The sequence below is a fragment of the Nesoenas mayeri genome (assembly GCF_963082525.1).
Source record: "Nesoenas mayeri genome assembly, chromosome: 1".
In the NCBI taxonomy this organism is placed as follows: domain Eukaryota; kingdom Metazoa; phylum Chordata; class Aves; order Columbiformes; family Columbidae; genus Nesoenas; species Nesoenas mayeri.
Window position 1 is genome coordinate 98,346,435 of NC_137541.1, and position 21,667 is coordinate 98,368,101.

At 39.6% G+C, this 21,667-nt stretch overlaps 1 protein-coding gene across 1 annotated transcript in view; it reads left to right on the forward strand.

Moving 5' to 3' along the window:
• LOC308045034 (uncharacterized protein) overlaps positions 1 to 21,216 on the forward strand; it is a gene marked incomplete at its 5' end in the record, with an annotated part of 67,488 nt that extends 46,272 nt beyond the window's left edge. The window contains 10 exons of the mRNA XM_080352054.1: positions 10,036 to 10,071; positions 10,444 to 10,494; positions 10,951 to 10,983; positions 12,535 to 12,576; positions 12,722 to 12,763; positions 14,242 to 14,310; positions 15,567 to 15,602; positions 16,140 to 16,250; positions 17,068 to 17,121; positions 19,281 to 21,216. Of these exons, the coding sequence (XP_080208180.1) occupies positions 10,036 to 10,071; positions 10,444 to 10,494; positions 10,951 to 10,983; positions 12,535 to 12,576; positions 12,722 to 12,763; positions 14,242 to 14,310; positions 15,567 to 15,602; positions 16,140 to 16,250; positions 17,068 to 17,121; positions 19,281 to 19,306 (500 nt within the window). The 3' untranslated portion in view covers positions 19,307 to 21,216. The remainder of the gene's footprint in view (positions 1 to 10,035; positions 10,072 to 10,443; positions 10,495 to 10,950; positions 10,984 to 12,534; positions 12,577 to 12,721; positions 12,764 to 14,241; positions 14,311 to 15,566; positions 15,603 to 16,139; positions 16,251 to 17,067; positions 17,122 to 19,280) is intronic.
• Positions 21,217 to 21,667: the final 451 nt, after the last annotated feature.

Below are 21,667 nucleotides of genomic sequence, written 5' to 3' on the forward strand. Positions count from 1 at the left end.
TTTCCCACCTGCTCTGAGAATGCTCTTCCTTCCATCCCTCCTTGCCCCAATCCAAGAAGCTGCCGAAGGATGCAGAGTGTTGTCAGCAAAGAAGGATGCAGACAAAGCAAAATGCTGGTGATTCTTGACCATTCAGTGGGGAGGGGAGCCTCCAGTTTATCATCTTACATACTTTATCTCTGTGTAAAGTGTTTTACTGGATATTGGGATGAGCAGAAAAAGCACACAACTCTTCAAGTCATGGTTCAAGAGATCACTTTCCCTAAAAACACTTCTCCCTTTCTCTGTACAAGGCTGGGCAGGGTACTGAACTGTAGAAATGCGTATAGAGGTTTTCAGTGCAAAGAGAGTTTAGACTGTTATTATCTGAATAGGAATACAGATAAACTGCCGTGATAAAATAGCATTAAGTTACTTGATGCCAATTATAGTTACTGTCACGAGAACCAGAGAATTGATTAAATCATACAATACCAAAGAGTTTGCAACCTGCTTGGATAAAACAGGTTTCTTAAATTTGAAACTAATCTTTTGATTAACCGCCATTGTAGTCTTTCCATGGTAACTGTTAATTGTTACTGCTGCCTGCAATTTCAGTTGTTATCCCAGTGAGGCTTAATGTTCATGAATCTGTTCACAAATGTGAGAACACTGAGTGTTCAAGGACGGTTGAATGTATTCCCCTTTCCAGCCCCACCATCTCCTCTGGTGTCCATCTTAGTGTAATCAGTGTGTACATTACTCCACGGTTTCCAAAGTATGGTTTTGACAGCTTGTGATGTGCCCAGTGTTTTAAAGTACACACTACAGAGCAAGATGTTGGTCAGCTGTGGAAGAGCTCTTGCCAAGAACTGCTGAAGCTATTACTACATGTCTGCTAGTGAAGAGGCTAGAACCAAAATATAGAATTACAAGGGTAAATATTTATTCTTACGGATGTGGTGTCACAGCCAAATTGAGGAACCTCGAATGTGGTTTTACACAGGGTTTTTATACCCTTCAACTGTTTAGGTACAACACTATTTGACTAATCACTAACACCCACACTACTGATTACTAATCAGTAGTTGCAAAGCAACTATATTTCTGCAGCATTCTTGCTGCTTGTCTATTGATCCAGATGTTCCTGGAGTCAGCCTTACTATAGTTACTTATCTATGATGCCAGCTGATGTGGGGAGGATTTCAAAGAGCGTGTTAGAAGGGGTAGGATGTTGGCATGATCTTGGTTGTCCAGGGGTATCTTTCATCCTTTGTGGACAGCTCTAAGCTTCCAAGAAATAAAGTCCTTATTTACAGGGCTGAGCTGTCCTTTGGTTTCTTTTACTTAAGCATGAACAATACCAAAGTCTCTAGAATATTCCACTACCTGACTGCATTGCAACATATAATGTGAATAAATATATATTAACAAAATTAATATATTTTCATACTATAAAGACAGATTGATGTAGTGTTTAGGGAAGGGAGCTTTCATAACAAGAGTGAGCATGAGCTTTGTGGTAAAGATGAACCTGGTTATGGAAATTTAGGCTATGTGAGCAGTAGCTGCAAGGCTTGTCAGCTTTGTGAGAGCTTACAGTCTTGTCTATAGAGCAGCTTAAACTTTGAAGCTGTGGACTGTGAGCAACATGTACTCAAAGGATTTTGGTTTCTTAGGCTTATATAAAATTAACTACTGACATTTCTTAAACCAAGACAGAATTTCAAAGGTGGCTGAATGTAAAGTAGGTTCATACTGCCTGCTTGATCTTGGAGAGATTTGAGAACAGGGTTCCTTAAGACTGCTTCAGAGCTCCTGGTCCAGCCATGGCACAGGTTTCTGAAGAGAGAATGATGGAGAGCAGAGGCATCCTGGCCCATTGTGCCTGCTCCAGCAGCCTCCCTGGGGAAAGAGGGACCATGCAAGCACCTGAGATTTGGGAAGAGTGGCAGGGGGTGCTTCTTGCCTGCCCCAGGGGCAGAAGGATGGGGAGAGCTTCTGTGGGCACTGTGTTGAAGCATGAGAAGGCAGTGGCAGCCATGGTCCCAGGTGTGGGGTGACACTGCACAGCTGCGGACTGGTGTTACTGACATCAAGTAACTTCATGCTTAATGCACAAAGTGACGCCTCTCTGGTTTAGCAGTACTGTGAGGACGAGTACCAAGAACTCGAGAACAGTTACCTAGAAGGCTGAAAATTTCAGTGTTCCTAGCACTTGCAGGTACTGATTCCATATGCAGGCTTTAAATAATGTAAGGCTAGGCAATATTTAATCAAACATCTGCAGCCTTTGTCAAGGGTGTGCTGAGCTTGGAATGCAGGCAAGACTGTGCTTCTGTCTGCTGGTAGTATTTTGCCTTAGTTGCTGAATTTACTGAAAAGAAAACTTACTATTTGCTTTCTAGAAAATACTTTATTAAAATACTTGGTAATTTTAGTAATGCATTTATGCTTGGTAAGGCCAGATACTTAGGTGAAATAGCAAAAAGTATAGTATGTGGTATTTGTCATCTTGAAGCATGGTCAGGCCTTCCTGAAATTACAGGTAAGAAGAAATGAGCAAAAATTACATAAATATCTCCAATATGTTTTTATTGTTGCCATCAGGATTCAGCACCTTTAATATATTTCTCAAACCCCTTTTTCTTTCTTCCTGCTTCCTATCCCAGTGTCCTCAAACTTAATCTTGTCATTTCCTGATGCAAGTGCCAGGCTTCTCTCACCCAAATGTTCTTCTAACAGCCTTTGTTAGTGTAGCTCAGGTTTCCACTTACAAGCTTCATGAGACAGAGCAATGTATTTCAGGTCTCATCTGTAAAAAGAATTGCAGAGAGACAGAGTAGTTTATTTCATCTGTAGCTATATGAGTTTTGTAGCACAAGTTGTTTAGTCCAGCAACTAGAACTGACCCAAGCCACAGAACCATAGGGTGCTGAGGCTGGAGGATACCTCTGAAGACCTTCCAGTCCTACTCCCTGCTCCAGCAGGGTCAGCCACCACAGGTTGCCCAAGACTGTGACAGCTTTTGAATACGTGGGGCGGGTACTCTCTTCAAGAAACAGCTTCCACTGAAGCATGGAAAATACTTTAGCTCTTTCCAAGCTGCTGGTAGTGACAGTGCTTTGGAAGCTCTTCTAAGCTTAAGGGGGAGATCTGGGATCTGTGTCTCTGTCATTTGCTGTTTGAAGTTGATTTACCAGCAAAGGTGGTAACCGGAAGAGAATTCCCAAGAGTCCAAACCATTGCTATGGTCGCATTGGTTATGGACATGCAGAATTATGAACTGTAAGAAACCAGACAGACTGTGCTATGGTATACACCTCGTCACTGGGCAGGTTGTGACTAAGGTGCAAATATTTGCTTTTATCTTCACTGCTTGATTGAAGGGACTCATGGGAGTTCTTAGACCTTATGTAACAATTGCATAATTCTCTTTTACCCCTTCTTGTCTCTGGAGAAGTAGCTCGGCATTTGGCAGGACTGTTGCAGTCGTGTTAAATCTCTAGCTTTGTGGTTGACTCAGTTTTTCTGTTTGCTTTCTGCTGATTTAGAGCTATTCATCATCAAATCCTCAATCAAAAAACTCTGCTCATAGCTAATGTTTAGAATCTCATTTTATTTTCCTACTTTGTACTGCTCAAAGGGGAAACAAAAGTTACCCAATGCATGGAAAGCTTTTAGACAAGCAGAATTCTCTAAACTGTGCTTCAAAATTTTTTTTCTTCTCCAGTAAGTGGCTTGTTTTCCCATGTTCTGTTTTAAATCTCTTGTATGACTGCAGTTATTTACTTAAAATAGTTTTGAGTCAAAATGTGACCTTATAGGCTTTATATTGTTTATTTAAGATATCAGATTTCCATTTTTGGGTGGAAGGAATACTTAGTAATTAAAATATTAAAATAAATCACAGATTAGGTGACATATCTGCCTAACTTTTTCTGTACTTTATTTTCAAGACTGGTGCAAATAAGGTAACTTTTCAGGGAAGTAGCTTTTGGATCACTGTAAGAAAAAATAAGTGTCATAATTATTGGAGTAGTCTGGTGCATGTTTCTGAAGAGGAAATATATCTTTTTATTGGTTGCAGCGGAGGCTTAGCTGCCTTTATTCCCATCAGATACACGAGTGAAAGCTCCAGATGTGCAGAAAGCAGACACTCCCCACATGTAAAAAATTATCTGTTTTTTGCTGACTTACAGTTGTTATTTGTGTTTGGGCCATATTTATTTTAGGTAGAAAGGGGCTTCATTCTTCAGAATGAACTTTATGGAAAGCTTTTTGTTTTCTCTTGCTCTGCAGAGAAACTAAACTTGAAAAGCAGCAGCAATAGGTGGATGCTTATAGGAGGAACGGGGTTTGAAATCAACTGCGTGGGATTTAATTTCATGAGACTCCAGGCAGGGCTAATTATAAACTGCTGCTTGGCAGTGGGAGTAAACATCCCATCTGTGTTGCCTGATGCAGAGGGATCTTGCCTGCAAACCTCTGCCCTGGCTGGGAGGAGGAGTTCAGTTTTCAGTACGTTCCCCAACCCACAGTGAGTGGTTTTCATGTTCTGGGTTCTCCATTTAAAACTTTAGAATGGCAGTTCTTACAGCAAGGTATGGAGAACCAACTCACCTTTCTCTCAGGTTTTATGGTTAAATTGCTCCTCTTGGACATATTGGAAAATAACTGAGTATGAGCTAAGCAGTAGAAATTTTTCATTGTGGGTAACGAATTCTAGTGGGGCAAAACCTGGATTGGAATCAAGTACTGGTAAGCTTAAAAAACAATTGTAAGGGATGTGATGTCTTTGCTCTGTATTTAAAGTGTTTCACAAACAAGCTTCAATGTGTTTGCCTTCCTGTATTTTCTGTAGCATCTGTTACAGAATCATAGAATCATTTTGGTTGGAAGAGACCCTTAAGATCATCGAGTCCAACCAGGCTCTAAACTCTAGCACTAAACCATGTCCCTAAGACCCTCATCTACATGTCTTTTAAAACCCTCCAGGAATGGTGACTCCACCACTTCCCTGGGCAGCCTGTTCCACTGCTTCACAACCCCTTCCGTGAAGAAATATTTCCTAATATCCAATTGGAATCTTCCCTTACACAACTTGAGGCCACTTACAGCTAAGCGCTCAATATTTCTGCTCCTCCTGTTTTCAGTCCCCCAAGGGGGGCAAGTACAAGACATGTGAGTATAAAATCCAGTTTCCCTGCCCAGAGCTGGAGAATCTGCTTTTTTCCTGGTTGCCCAAGAGTTTATGTCTTTGTCGCTATCAACATCCTTATCTCCCTAGAGGGCTGCCAAACTTCATGTAAACTCTACACAGATGAAAGATCACCTTGAGATCAAGATTTTTGCAGATTTCATGAAAATGAGTGGCTAGGCAGCCAGAGAGACCCAAGTTAGGCAATCACCAACCATATGAAATTTAACAAGAGCAAGTGCTGGATTCGTCACCTGGGGTAGTGTAATCCTGGTTATACATACAAACTGAAGGATGAGAGGCTGGAGAGCAGCCCCACAGAAAGAAACCTGGGGGTTTGGGTTGATGGCAAGGTGAACATGATCCAACAGTGTGCCCCGGCAGCCAAGAGGGCCAACTGTGTTGTGGGGTGCATCAAGCACAGCATTGCCAGCTGGCAAGGGAGATGATTGTCCCGCTTTGCTCTGCACTGGTGTGGTCTCAGCTGAAACACTGTACAGTTTTGCGCACCTCAATATAAGAACATCAAATGGTTGGACTTGATGGTCTTAAGGGTCATTTCCAACATAAATGATTCTATGATTCTATGAAACTTTTAGAGTGTGTCCAGAGCAGGGTGACCAAGATGGTGAAAGGCCTTGAAGGCAAGACTTAGGAGGAGTGGCTGAGGTCACTTGGTTTGTTTAGCCTGGAGAAGGCTGAGGGGTGACCTTATCTGAGTCTACAACTTTCTCAAGGGAGGCAGTGGAGGGGGAGGTGCTGATCTCCTCTCTCTGGTGACCAGCAATAGGTCACGAGGCAATAGCACGAATCTGCATCAGAGGAAGTTCAGGTTGGACATTAGGTAAAAGTTCTTCACTGAGAGGATGGTTGGTCACTGGAACAGGCTCCCCAGGGAGCTGGTCATGGGACCAAGCCTGTGTGAGTGATGGTCTTAGTCCTATGGTTTAGTTTCAGGTAGTCCTGGGAGGAGCAGGGAGTTGGAGTCGGTGATCCTTGTGGATTCCTTCCACCTCAAGTTATGCTATGATTTTAAGTTAGTTGGCCACCGACAGAGTGGCAGATAATATCCAACAGTGGGACAGGAACAAGTCAACCGCTGTCACCTAGTCTGTAGGCCTACAGCTGGAAAAACAGCTGCAGCATGCAGGCTCTGCAGCAGCCTGTGGTGCACAGGGCACTGGGGAGGGAGGAGTAGAGGGAGGAAAGGAAGAGAGCACCAGCATTTTTAGAAGAACAAAATTCAAGCAGTCTGTTTCTCAAGTCAGAAATTTGTTTGTGGTGATTCATCACAAGGCTCCTTTCTTCGTGTGTCACCATACACGTGACTAATGGAGGAACTTTCCAAAGCTCGTGTTTGCTTCTGCAGTGGAATGTAAATGTGACTAATCTAATGCTGTAGCAGTAAGTCTCTGAGGGTGGTGATGGGTCTTTGCAGAGGGCTCCTATATGCGTAATTACTTGGCTCTCTTGAATATCCTCTAGCTCATCAGCTTTTCAAAAGCTTCTGTTTGCTCTTTTGTTTTACCTGCTGTTTTTCCCCCATCTGACACAAACTATGCAGGTTACTGGGGACAGCCTGCTGAAGGTCTGTCTCTTGAGATCCTCGTATTTGAGCTACAGACATGGAAGGACAATAGCGTAGACACTCCTGAAATCTGCTTGTACTCATGGGAGCTAGAAATACCTGCTATATTGTACTTTATACACAATATTATATCTGCTTTATATGCAATTATCTTTGCTTAGACTAAGAAAATGCTCATAAACCTAGTTACTCTCAATGTTCCTTAAACCTACGGAGAGTGCAGCGTATTCTCACTGACTTTTTCTTCTTGGATCCTGCTAGAACCTTTATTTTAGTACTGTAGATCCATCTTTGTTGTCTGATTGTTTCTTCACTGGCAGCAGCTGAATCCCTGCTTCCAAGCCACTACTTTCAGGCTAAGTAATTTAACTTCTAGTTTAGCTGGACCCCCACCCACACTAAAAGCTAAGTGAGTATGGTTATAAAAGCAAGTACTTTAAAGATATATGAAGCTTTGTCATGAACAATGGAGAAACAACCAGTCTTTGCTGGGAAAGGACACTGCCAGCACTTCGGAGTGCATATTATTGTAATGAGTTTCATAAGCTAGATTTTGACATTTGCTTCTATCATTATTGAGATAAAGTAATGTGTTTGAAGAGCCTGACATCTTGCTGTATACAGAATACTGAATAATTCCAGTCAATATAGAATGATATTTTTCTTTTATTAACTCTCAAATTGGTTTATTGCTCTCTCAAGGCACATCTTACATGAGACTGGCAGTCAGCAGTCTCATCCTGAATGATTCCTCTATAACGATCATGTGTGAAAACAATCCCTTAAAATAGCCATGTCACTGAATACACACTCTTTTACACGGGTTTCCTCCTCTTGAGTTTCATGATAGCACGGGGAGACTCTTCAAATAGTCTTTTTTCTGCTCCAGGTAAAACTTCAGCTGCACCAGAGCATCATGTTGAGTATACGTGCTTGCTTTTCCCTCTCTCACTCCTTCTAAAAAGAAATAGTTCTCTTGAAATACACCTGCCAATGTAACATTCCTTGACCTAGTAATATATCTTTAGCCTCAAGACAGGTGGTGTTAACAGATGGTGGTGGTCCATCCTCTGCTTTTTTCTCTGATAGAGTGTTTTGAGAAGCATGCGTCTTCAACAGATCCTTTTCACTGTCTCCTTAGAGTTAGACTAGCAAATATCTGACCAAGTCCTGTCTTTGGCATTTCTGCAGCCTGAGAGAGGCATGTACTTGACAAAAGAAACAAAACCTGAGTTCAGATTTGAGGAACAACTATGCAAATATCTGTTTAAATATCTCTTGAGTGTTTTGACCTTTCTTGTCTGTTAATATGGAGGTTTCTTGGTGCAGTATAAACAAAGGGGTAACCTTAGAGGTGACTGAGATTTGAGTCTTAGCATCTGCTCATTTTACAGAGGTTTTGAATATTGTATTGCAAGATGATGTAGGTTCAGATAAATTACCTGAAAATGTTTTGCATATCTTCTTGCAAGATCCGAAATCCATATCTAATGACTTTATCCAGGAAGTTCTAAATACACTTTGCTCATGCACCATGATAAAGCCATGAATTGCCTCTGTTCCCATGAAGGGACCTGTCACTGCTCAGACAGTGCTACCTCTCTACTTGGCTGTGCACAAGGCGGGACTCAGTTTGAATATTATAGTATGGGAATCACTGCTTAGACCTCAGATTTCAGTTTCTTCTGTAGCAGTTCAGTTGGCCAGACTGAAGACTAGCTTGAAGGATGTTTTCAGGAAACTGCAAGCTGGCCTTTGATTTTTTTTTTTATTCCAGTTGTCATTCCTTGCTTCCATAAAAACAAACAAACAAAACAACCCAAACAAAGCCAAAGCAAAAACAAACAAAAAAAAAGCCACAACCTTAGTCTTATTTATTCTCTGGAAAAAAATAATGGTATTATTACTGCAGTTATCTGAGAAGGAAAAGAGATTTCAATTTTTACCTCAGTTGAGATGAAAGATGTCACCAAGTATTTGAGTGTCCATCATTCCTGGTACAAGACTTGTGAGTTGTCCTTGAATTCACTTGGCCTGTCATGTAAACAGAAGGAACATTCTGCTTGGGGCTTGATTTTTGATATTTGTTTTTTATTACTCTCTTCAAACTTTGCAGTAGCCAGTTCTGATTCCTCTTCTGCAGCAACATTCTTGGAGGAAAAGCCAGATACATCAATGCTCTATGCGTGTGTCTTCTGCATTAAGGTAGCTCTGGCTGGTATGAAGTTCTGCTCTAGCTGGCTTGATACTCAGTAGGTAGAAAAAAGTCCTCCAGCTTCCTTTGGGCTGAAGCAGTATATTTGGATGTCTTTTTCTTGAATAGCTGATATCTACTTTCATGCCTTTTTCTTTTCTGTGCTTCAGTGAAAGTAGGAATGATGAACCATCAGAAGTATCCCAAGCAGTTGTTATAGCTTTCCATTTATTTTACAAGCCTCTGCTGCTGAGATCATACTACTATACTCATGCTGTGAAACCAGTTTGTATCATGAATATACTGAGTTATTGTGTTTGCAGCTGGCTAGGTAAGCAGCAGTAGCTCTAGCGACTGACCTGATTCAGCAAGAGAGAATGTTCTTTTCCTAAGGGCTGAAATTGAAACTGCCTAGAGTGGAGAGACCATAGTGGTGACAGCTGCACTTTATTGTCTTTTAGGAGGTTGAAGAGGCTGCTCAAGATCATCTGTGCTAATAACTTAACCACCTTCATACTGTTAACCCTTTTAGAGGAAAAGATAACTCCTATAAACCCATTAAAATGTTTTTTAATACCAAAGTATTAAATCCATTACCCAATCATAGAACTTTAATACCAGCCTTTGTGCTCCAAGGCTCTTCTTCACACTTTAATTGTGTAAATTCTTCTGAATTTGATCTGTGCCCCTGCTCATTTTGTGGTTCAGTGGGAAGAAGGCTGGGAAAGAATACGTCGTGGATGTCACTAAGAAAGCATGCAATAGTAGTGGCAAGAATAAAGGACTGAGTGCATTATATTGACTGTAGGAATATATCTTCTGGCCCTCTGGATCCTTTCTATAGACACAATTTTTAGTGCTTCTCCTTTATTTTTCTGAAGAGATGTGTGGATCATTGTCTGGAGAAAGAGAAAAGAATGTCTGTCTTAAAACTTGGCTCAAACTATTATTCTAGTCTGATGCGGGAAGCAGAAAGCATACCTCCATAGATCAAAGACATGTTTATGACTGTGATAAGTATTGATTTTAGGTAAGAAAAAACGGTGTTCTTACTGTTGCATTCATCTTCTACAGGCGATTTTGATGACTTCAGCTTACAAGATGCAATTGGTAAGTATTAAACTCTTATAAATTTTGGGAGGTAGGTGGGAAAATAGTGGCTCTTCTTTTTTTTTCCTGAGTATCGCTACATGACCAATCATGACATCGTCCCCACATGTGGGTTATTTAAACCTCAGTGGAACAATTCAGCTGTGGGTATGTCAAAATGTTGACCACATAGAACAGGAAATTGTCTTTGGGAACACTCAGGAATTCATCTTAAGGGGGAAATGTCTTTTTGTATACACTTGATCTTATGTTTTGAGTGTATAGAAACAGGCTTATATTTGACCAACATGTATCTTCTGAACAGTGTATTAAATAGTTGTTTTGTTTTTGTTTTGTTTTGTTTTGTTTTGTTTTCCTAACCATCCCTGACAGAAACTACAAAGAAGCCTCTTCCATCTCAGAAGCCACCACCATCAGATCCAGGTGAGATCCAATTGTCTTGTAATGCCTTTTACTGTGAAGTTAAGTATAATTGTACAAACTAATTTGAGAGCCTGAATTTTTCCATTTAGTGGCACACAGAGTTGTGGTATTTCTATATAAGAAAGCAGTTCCCTAATAGCAAAAGGATTTCTGCATTTTGGAGTCTTCTGCTAGTGCTTTCACAAATTTACTTTTTGGCTTCACGAGCTTAAAGACCCCATGAGAATCCTTTCTGTTGGCTTTCAGTCTGCATGTTTTGAGCTTGGGATGTACCACAATCACCAGAACCAGCATGTAGTTTGGCAGATAATGCCTGGTAGCTCTGTGGTGCTCTTCTGTGGGCCACTGTTGAGTGAGCATGCCATTATATTATTGGTGAGGTGCATTTGGTGTAAAATAGTCTAAAACTAGCTCAGTTTTTGCATTATATTTAAAATTCCCCTTCTTTCTTTGTAGATGATTTCAGCTTGGAACATGCTCTTCACCCTGGTAAGTATGTTTTCCTGGATGTTGCTCAGTAATACTTGGTGCAATGTCTAGCCATTCTTTATTGCCTAAATGTAACAAGGGGTTACATTGTCGATTAAAGTAACAGACTGCAGATAAAAATAATTGCAGTCTATTAGGCTTATTTACCTTCATTTTTAAAGGGTCTGGGTTACAAAAAGTGGATATACTTCACTTATTTCTTAGCCAAGTCCTACTTGTTTCATTGCTGTGTCTTCACTAGATGGCACTAATTCCATAAACAATGGAATTAATTTTTAAAACTGAAGTAACCTCTTCCTTTCCAGAAAGTAATTTTAGTAGCACAAGGAAACTTTCATCTATTTGAAATAATGAGAGGGAAGATACTCGTTCTAATGCACTTCAGCTCCACAGTGTGGGCAGCAGTAGAAATCACAGTATTTAAAAGCTGCATCCAGTTACACAGATAATGCACAGTAGCTTTTTTAGTACCATCACTAGACCTGTTGGAGTATAGATGGCTTGCCTAACACAGGACATGCAGTTGTCGAACAGTAGCCCTGTTTGCTGCTTTGTTTGATTTAGCCCTTTTAAGTTCTGTCTCTCTTAAAGTAATCTGTGTCCCACTGCTGATGTTTTTGAAATCAGTGTTGACTAGTTGAGAAGCAGTTGGCCAAATGGATCAGATGGCTCACATAGGTGAAGAGAGAGGATCCTTTATAGGATGGCAAGCCTAGGTTGGAGTCTTAGAACCATGCTCTGGGGGTGCTTGCATCTTTACTTGGAATATGTAGAGAGCCTAAGGGAACCTGTTCTGACTTGTGTTAGAGGTAGGAGGAGGCAAGACCATGCAACATCATGAAGAAGTAGCATGTAGAACAAGCGGGCTACTGAATTGTTTCAGCTATTGGTGAAAACACAGTGAAAACCACTGCTAGTGTGTTAATTCAGTGTGGGCAACAAAGACTGTAGCCAAATAGAATCATAGCAGAATTTCAGTTGGAAGAGACCCTCAGCGTCATAGAGTTCAACCATAAATATAAATAGTACAGAGCTAATTACTAAGGTCTCTTATTCTCCTATTTTGTGACAAACTAAATGAAGCGTCATTATGGGTTATGGGGACCATATTTCTAGTTGCATCATGTGTATCTTGTCTTTTTTTTTTTTTTTTTTTTTTTTTAAAGTGAGGTACGAACCTTTATTTTTGGTTAAATTCTGATAGTTTTAAAAGAGGAAACAGCCAGGTAATCTGTACCTGGTAGAAAAACTTAAAGAAGTTCACTGTTTGAGATCAGATGTGCAAACTAAAGGGCTCTATAACACCTTAGTGAGTTCTTCTGCATATGTTCAGTTATAGCAAGAGTCTGACATACAGGCTAATGCAGCAGAAACACTGTTAATTACATTAAAGTACAGTGTTTAACCTAAAATAACAAAAAAACCCCTGCATTATCTAATGAAAAGAAATGGAAATGACATGGGAAAGGTAGTCTTTCATGGTCATGTATGCTCCACTTCTGGTTTCTTCACACTAGTAACTTGGGTCACTTTATTCTTATTTGTCTACAGATGACCCCAAGCCAGGTCCACCTTCAAATCCCAGAGACACTGGTAAGACTGACCTAACAGGAATTTCTGAACAGTAGAAAAGTATTTCTTAATCTTTCCTAGTCCCTTTCAAAGTTACTGTATTGTAGTCTGCTTTTGATCTCTTAACCTTTTTCTTTTTCTTCCCAAATCTCTCTTCTGTGTGTAGATAACCCAAAGCAAGATCCACCTGCTCATCCTAAAGACACCGGTAAGGTTTCTAGCACAAACTCCTGAATCATGACATGGTTTTACTGTTTCAGTTGAATTTATAATAATGACATCTTGTTAATTGGCTGTTATGTATGTCAGATGTTGCACTGGATGAATACTGAGGACTGAGGAAAAATTGTCTTGCAAATAAGCTTTTCAGCAGTCTTGAAATTCCATAACAAACCTGTTGAGCCACTTTGCTTTCATTTAGAAGCGGGATGCTGTGGGGAGGAGAAAGGATGGGGCAGAGCGTGCGAGCTTCGGGCAGTGCTGCTGTTGGCTGCCCATGGTGGAGCACCTGTTCAGTGAATTGATTTGTCATTACAAACCTGCTACTCATACTACAGTGTCAGTTGGAACTACCTGTGAACTATATTCTTAAAACATTGATTAATACGTTAAAGGTAAAGCTCGAAGTTAAATGGTTATTTTGTTTGGCTTTGCTTTTAAAGACCCTAGTTAAGAGACAAAATAATGTTGTGTTTGAAATGAAGGCTTAAACTACATGTCCTTCCCTGCCTGTTGTGCTCTAGACATTTTCTTTGTCTTTGACTGACTCCAAACAAAATAGATTCAGGTGGCTGCAGCTGTGGTGATGATATTATCCAGAAATACGATGGTAAAGAATCCTTACCTGAAATGCAAGCCCTGGTTCTTGTTCCTTCTCCTGCTTGATTTGCAGCAGGTATTTGAATTCAGGTCTTGCATGCCTCAGTACAGTGCTTTTGCCACCCAGCTAGAATGTCCTCTAATGCAATGCTTTTAGTTTTACTGCTTGAAACAGATCTGCTTTACATAAACTAAAGATTCATTCATCAGCAGAGGGAAGGAGGAGAACTCAGACTCCATGAGGTAGGATCCAGTGGAAAAGGTGAGGGACTGGCTTGATGTCCTGCAATAAATCAGAGCAGGGAATTACATTAGGATCTTCCCATTTTCAGGCAAATACTGCAGTCACTGGACTGTGGCATGTTGGACTCTGTTGAGTTTGTTTTTTTTTTTTCTCCCTCTAGCTGCTGTGCTGTACAGGTTCAAAAGATTGATTTTGACTTAGAAACCCAACTCTGAAGAAACATTCACATCTGCAGACTTGAAAACAAATAGTCCTTTCCTGTCCACCTTCTTTCTCTTCTTTAACAGGATAGTGAGACTTGGGCTGTTCCGCTTAAGTAGCTAACAGGGCTTCTTGCTTGCTTAGCCTGTAACTTGTGCAGTACCATCTGCTCTTGGACACTGACTTCTCTCAATTCAAGAAGTACAGAGCGTTGCTATCAAAATGTGTAGTACCAAGTTGAAAGGACTTCAGGTTGACAGGGCTTTTGAAACAGGAGAGTATTGTGACTCCTGCGCTGAGCATAAAACCACCACAAATTCAGCTGAACAATCTAGAGAAAACTTCTGTGACATTATGTGCCTTGAGGTGTCTTTTCACTGAACTTAAAACATGTAAGATTATATTATTTTTTTCTTTTATAGGCAACTTTGATGACTCAGATCTAGCTGGCAGTTTACCAAAAGGAGGAGGCGATGGTAGTGGCAGCAATGGTAAGAGTATGGGTTGTGCTTCATGTTGATCCTATGGCTACCTGCGCTTTTGATAAAAGCTTGCTCACAAGCTGGTTAACATGGTCTAGCTTGTAGTAACTCTAGGTTTTGTCTCTGAAACTTAAGAGCATACTTTCCAGTTGAAAATCAATGTGTTCTGTCTCTGCCCAAACCCTCAGATAATGAAGATGTAAAAGTGGTCTAGGAACCTTCAGTGATTTTCACTGTTATGCTAAGAAAGTGAGGTTTGAAAACTGAGATGTGAATGTGGTACTTATTTCAAAAGTTCAGAACTCCTGTGACATACTCTCATTTTATTTTAGTTCTTGTGGTTAGGAAGCCCAGAGATGGGCCAAAGAGGATCCACCCTGTGTTCTCAAAGATTTAATCTGTCCCACAGGATGAACTGATCCTTAGACTTCCAAGTGCTGTAGGTTCTATCTATTCTGAGCAGTAGAAAAACTAAACTTGTTTTGAGTAATCTGTCATGTCTAGTTTTCATGGCACAGCTCAGTACAGAGGTGGTCATTTGGACCAAGCTGCAGTAATGGTCATCATTAGGATGGTGTTAGTCATCCCTCTGTGTGTTACAGCAGGTCAGATGTAGGTTAAGTATCTTGATGTGATGTTGAGATGTGCTGTGTGTTACTGACTTCTTCAGAGGATTGTCTCAGACAGAGATTACTGATGCTTGTTTTTTGGGAAGCTCTCACCATCCAAGGTTCCTTTGAGGCAGTAACCTGAAAACTGGCAAGGGCAAGAAGCATCTCTTGAGACTTCTATGAGGTTTTTGTCTGCACAGGTTCTTCCTACAGTGGTGCAAGTTGCATAGCGCCAAATAAGAATAGTATTTGCAGACCTTCTGTCTTGTTTGCTAAGAGAATTGCAAAAATATTTAGTAAATTAGTCCAGGATTTTAGGAAAAGATAGTTGGTTCCATGGAAATACAACTGAATGCTTCCCTGAAATTATATGCTCTTCTCTCCACTGGGTATTCAGTGGTGGTAGGCAAGCTGATTAATCCAAATTTCACAGGTGTACTACGCTCATTTTGTACAAGTGCTGAGCACCCAAGGCTTAAATTGGTATCACCATGAGCTGTGCTTTGAAAACAGGAAGTTTGAGTGCCAGAGAACCTAGCGCTGTATGGATATAGTAGATGGCTTTTGCATGATTAATTGGCAAAAAGCTCATCAATTATTATATGACTGTTCTTTAGACATGTAAAATCTGAAACTTTTTTTTCATTTTTACAGAACGAAAGGGCCCAAGTCCAAATGAAGAAACTGAGGGTAAATGCATAAATTTATGTGTATGATGGTGTCTGCATGTCCGAAGTTTGTTTTCTGGGTTTTTCTATACTGCTAATATTCTGTTAGAATGGTCACTTCCGGTAGTAGGTTTCAGCTTAAAATCTTCTGTGGGATCTAGAATTCTTACTTTCAAGTTCTGCTTTCATAATTTTTAAAATCTCTGTGTTGCAAATGATTCAAAAGTGTTCAGGTCTCAGAGATGCTGGTGCACTGATTGTATTTATATAAAGATTTGTCTGTGAAAGGGTAGCTTTTTTGCTTAGTGGAACTTACAACAGGCATGCCTAAGTTGTTTAACAATAGGCATTGCTAAGAAATCAATGGTTATAAAATCAGATGATTCACTTTTCATCATTCACAAAGACAGAAAGAGTTGATTATTACAGTTGCATGTAATAATTTCAGTTTATTGGTTTTTTGGAAGTGTTCACAAGGTCTACTTTGAGACAATACAAGTTTGACATATTGCTTTCAATTCTGAAAAATGTATACAGACCTTTTTTTTTTTTTTTTCAGCTTCTCAGGGAGCAATAGCTGGAATTGTGAGTGCTGTGGTTGCTACTGTAATCGGAGCAGTATCTAGTTTCATTGCTTACCAGAAGAAGAAACTCTGTTTCAAACAAAGCGGTAAGAATTCTAAATTAGTTTTGTTTTCTACAGTCTAAAGAGATGCAGGTTTGTACTTGTATGGGGGCTAGAAATGGACCTTATGCATAAGGTAGTTCTAATAGCTAGCACAGTGAACTTGTGTTCAAGAGAGTAACCTCTCTTACTAGTCATCTAAGACAGGGTGTCTGAAGAGTGGCTCACCCAAAATTTAGACTTCAAGAAGCAGACAGACCTAAGGCTTTGCATTTCTTAAAACAAAAGCACTTCCTGCTAAGGAGAGACTTCAAGAATACATTTCATTAAGGAAACTGGGGATTAGAGACTATTTTCATGCTGAAAAATGCCTTATCACTTCTGATTTTGTCTGTCTTGCCTTTGTTTCTTCACAAGATGCTTGCCTACGTATTAGGTTTGTGACAGCTACCTGGATGTTCATCCCCAAATGATTCTTCTGTAGTCATCTGTTGCTTGCTGTCTACTTCCTTTCCACCTAAATAAGATATAACTTGGATCAGAGAACTTGGGGAGTACTGTGGTTGATAGGTGCGGCAGAAGCTTTGGTTTTATCCTTCCTAGTCTTTCTAACTGGTTGGTGAAGGGAGATGAGAGAGCAGAAATCCAGCCAGGCACTGCGGTTTTGTAATTTGGGAAGTCTGGAAACTGAGTAACATCTACCATGCACATCAAAATTATCATGGAGGCAACACAAGGGAAACTGAACTGCTATCAGTAGCCCAGTTCCTTCAGTGCTGTTTCTTCTCTCAAATTACCCTAATTAATTAATAACTTTGAAAATAAGAGAATTTGTACGCTGAATGTTTTGATTTCCCAGCAGATGAAGAGAATGTGAATATGGATAGCCACCGGGGAGCGCAATCTGAGCCACCTGGTAAGAGAAAAATCTAGATGGAAGATAATTTTTTTGGTGGGGTCCTATTAAGTGCACTTTATTGACATCTAACGTACTAGAGAAAATTACTTGCACTATTTTGTTTTTTGTTGTTTAAAAAAACTGTTTGTAACTACCATGACAACTAACTTAGAACTGAATCAAGATTTCAGTTCTTATGAAATGGCTACTTTTCTATATTTTTTTTTATCTTTTGAACAGACTGGTTTATTGCCTTGAGTCCTTGAGATACAAGAGCTTTGCAAAAGTAAAGAACTGAATTTTCTTTGCAAAAGTATTATTAAAGACAATTGTGAAAACCCAAGCCTGCTCCTTCAGTGTGATACACAACTGCAATGAGCTGACAGGTGTTCTCATAGTGTATGTTGTGTCTGATTGGAATCTGATATCATTTTCAATTGTAAACCCATGTGGAACTGTGCAAGAATGTATATTAAAAATGTCAATAGAATTTGTGCAGAGATTAAACTACATCAGAGGCACGAAGGAGTAAACTTAGTAGCATGTTGTAACTAAAACACTCTCTGTTGTGAACAGAGAAAGATTCTTGTGTGAAAGAATCATCAAATAACAGATACTTCTACAGTGGTGACAACTGCAGAAGGATCTCTTTTAAAGCAACAAAAACTCTAACAACCTCACCCTTCCAGGTATGGTTGTCTAGGGTATTTGGCTGATAGAACAGGTGATTATTTCCAGGAAAGCTATAGATACATCTGCAGGAAACAGTATAGGTGAAAACTTTGCCATCTTGCATTGAGACTGGTCAACAAAGGAAGAAGCCGTACACTCTCATGCTGAAGTTTGTTGAGTGTTTTTGAAACACTGAATATTAAAATCTTAAAGTGGTATGAATTTGCAATATGTTCTTCTGTGATCTTAACATAAAGCCTGCAGAACGAATTATATTGTGTGGGGTTTTTTGTTTGTTTGGTGGGGTTGTTGGTTGGTTGGTTTTTTTGGTGTTTGTTTTTTTTGTTTTGTTTTGTTTTGCATTTGTTTTGGTTTTGGTTTTGTTGTGGTTTTTTTTAATAATTTAACAAATATTTTTTATACCTTATTTCTTCCATGTATTTCAGCATTTTGATAAAAACTTCCATCTGTCTCATCATCCTCTTTACAAACAGTTTTCCTTTAAACTAAAAATATGAATATATGAATCTATATTAGATATAGATTTATTAAATATATAGAACTCTCAGGGAGAAAACATATCTGGTGACTGGCTGTTGAAGTCAAGACTGGAGATAGGCAGGTACTGTCAACGCAGGTATGCATTGGTGAAGCCAGCAGTATTTTTCAGAGACCTCTACCAAGGGCAGTTAACATATGAGTTGGAGTCAGGGTATGGTAAAATTTTAGCCAAGGTTCACCAGAACTTAGGTGTGAAATGCATCAGATAATGGATACTTTATTTTAACCGACAAAGTCAAGCGTGGCATGTTACCACAAATGATTACTTCTGCTTACACGTTGATGTCATGTTAAATCCCAAATTTCACACCTCTGTTACATTTTACAGACAAGCATGAGCAAGCTTTGAGCCAAGAAACTGGGCAACCATGGTCTGCATGGTGCTACTCCTGATCTAAGTTTTGGGAGTCAGCAGACATTAGCTCTGCTTTTGGTAATAGAGTGTTGATGTACCTACTTGGCTTCTAGTTAGAAGCAGCTTTGCTTTAAGCTGGGTCAGATGGCATGGCAGAATAGGTTTGTGTTTTTTAAATCTTATGTAGACTTATCTTTGATTTCCTGAAAATGTAGATAACTTAAGCTAGCACTTTCTTCCAATAACCCACTCTTTCCATCAGCTACACAGACTGTATGTACATAATTTCATTTTGCATCTGCAAGTCTGCAAGTCTGAAACTACTTGTTGGGTTACACTGCGTGTGTAGATAGTTACATGGATCTAGGAGGACATGGACATTTGAGTGAGAAATCTGAGATGTAATATCCCTTGGTATGCAGGGTACTGCATACACAGAATCAATCCTCTGCTTAACTGAATTTATCCCACAGTTTTCCAATGCCTAATAAAAAAGTCTGTTGTCTACATATACTGTTACATAGTAATGCGTAACTTAAAATGTGTAGTAACTTAGTGTACTAATCCTGGGTTGTTTTTCACTTTTCAGTTCAGCGCACACTTCTGGAGAACTAAAGCAAAGAAAACATGATGAAGAACAGACCATTGAAACTGGATAGACAGCCTGCATTCTGCCTGGAAAAAAAAAATAAAATAAAAAGGCAAAAAAAGAAAAAAAAAGCTCAGCATAATAAGAAAGCAGAGTAGCAGAGTCTGAAGTTAAATGAAACACAGTTCTTGTTTGAAGCCTCTGGGAGTGTGACTTAGACCTGAGTAGTCCTGTATGGTTTTAGACCTGAGCACTTCTGTATGGTTAGCCCTGTGAAGCATTTGTGCACACCAATATATGGCCTTAATGACAGGAGTGTAGAAGTATGTCGTGCCTTTACATTCTTTCCTGTACTCCTGTGACAAATGGGTGTGTCTCAAGTGCGTTCAGGATGTTTAACTTTTCCTTACCTCTCCAAAAACAATAAGCAATTAATGTTTTGTTACACCATTGCTTTCAGGCAGTACAAACATATTTTTTAATATTCTGCACGCAGTGAATGTACCAACCAAACAACTTGGTATATGGTGTGGGCACCTGAAAGCAAATGGCTCACTGTGTGTGGATAATGGACCTGGGTGTGGGTGCTGCTGATACAATCTGTGTAGCTGCCTGTCTCAGCCACCAGGGAAGAGACACTTGTTCTTCAGCATCCAAGAGACAAAAATTCAGTTTTGTTTTTGCATTTTTTTCATTTCATCTGTCTGGTACAGATTCAGAACACCCAAACTAGTGCACACAGACCCTTCATCCTTTCTGGCTCTTCCTGCTTAGCAAGTACTGACCTGGTCACATGTGGAAAAGCCTGATTTGCAAATCAGAACCACAATTGGATTTTGAACATCTGGTGAGATTGATGTTTGGCTGTTCCCTGAATAGTTGTGGATGAAGCATTGGGAAGTGAGGATTAACATCTTCAGACTTCCATAACCAGTAACTTAACAGAAAATAATGTGATACTTTGAATTTGGAAGGCTTAGCACACACACTTAAAAGATAGAAACAGTACTACAGTTTCAAAGTATGTAATAGCAAGACTGACCAGAAGAACCCAGCTTCACTCCACAAACACCCATTGAACAGTATGAACAGCATACGTGAGAAGAATGCTTTTGGGCTTGTGAAGGATTGCCATCAGGATTGCATCCTCACCTGAAAGGACTTGTAAGCTTTGCTGTGGCTCTTGAAAGCCATAGGAAGGTTTCAAGGATGTGTGGAAACATGGAAAACTGCAACTCATCACAGTTAAAGGACTAAGTCTGGGATAATAACTACTTCTGTCTGGAAGGAATAGTCTGACCAGTTCTGTTGGCTTTCATTCTAATTGTTTCCAATTTTCATGCAGTTTTACAATATGCCTTACTAATGTGCTTCAGCAACCTGACAAAGTTCTACAGAAAGATGGCATTTCATCTTAAAAGTCATTATGAATTTGGATATTAAACATGTAAATATATCTGTGCATTCAAATGTGAATGTATACCAAGGATAATTCATTTAAGAATTTATTGTACATGTTGCTTAGCTTGCAACAAAGCCTTACATAGATTTTAGTAATTTGTTATGAAATTCATTTGTAAACCTCTTTTTGCCCCTCTTCCACTCTTAGAATGACAGTGCTAAAAACTTTAAATGTGTTTGAGGGTGGAAAATTGATTTTTATATAAACATTTGATCTATGTAAATAAAAAGAAGTGTATTATTAAAGTACTTGTTACCTGCATGAATAAACAGGTATCTCATATCAATGCCAAGTGTAGAGAAAACAAGAAATAAGCCAGTGATTGTTAGGGATAGAATGGCAGGGGAAGCTCAAACTAGCTTTTAGCTAACCAGACTCTTGAATCCTCCTTCAGCTTTTGCAAGCCTAAAAATTACTTATTAAAACCTCCTATTGACATTGTGATTTTTCTAAAAATAAATTAAAAATAAATAAATAAAAAATGTTTATGTATTTTTCTTCTTAGTACCTATAGAAATAGAAAAATTCCAGTGCTCTGCCAGAGGGATGGTCTTCAAAGGGAGTTTGTCTTCCTGCTCCAACAGCAATTTGGGTTTCTTTTTTACAGACTTCTTAACCATTTTAGAAAGAAGTTGGCCAGTAGCAAGAAAGCCGTGAGCTGCTTCTGCAGGCTGCTTACCAGTGCAAAGTGCAGAGAAGATATCTGTCTCTGTGAAGGACAGGCATAGTTTTTGGTGGAGAACATCTGGATTTGGTAATACAGAATCTATTGAAAATCTGCACCACAATGGAAGGCTTAGTATGGGCAAACCTAATGGTGTTTGTGCTGGGAAGGAAGAAAAACTGGCTGCTGCCAGCTAGGAAGACAATGTTAAAGTTTGAAATTTCAGGCTGTTCTTCTGTGAGCAATAAACTGCCAATTTCT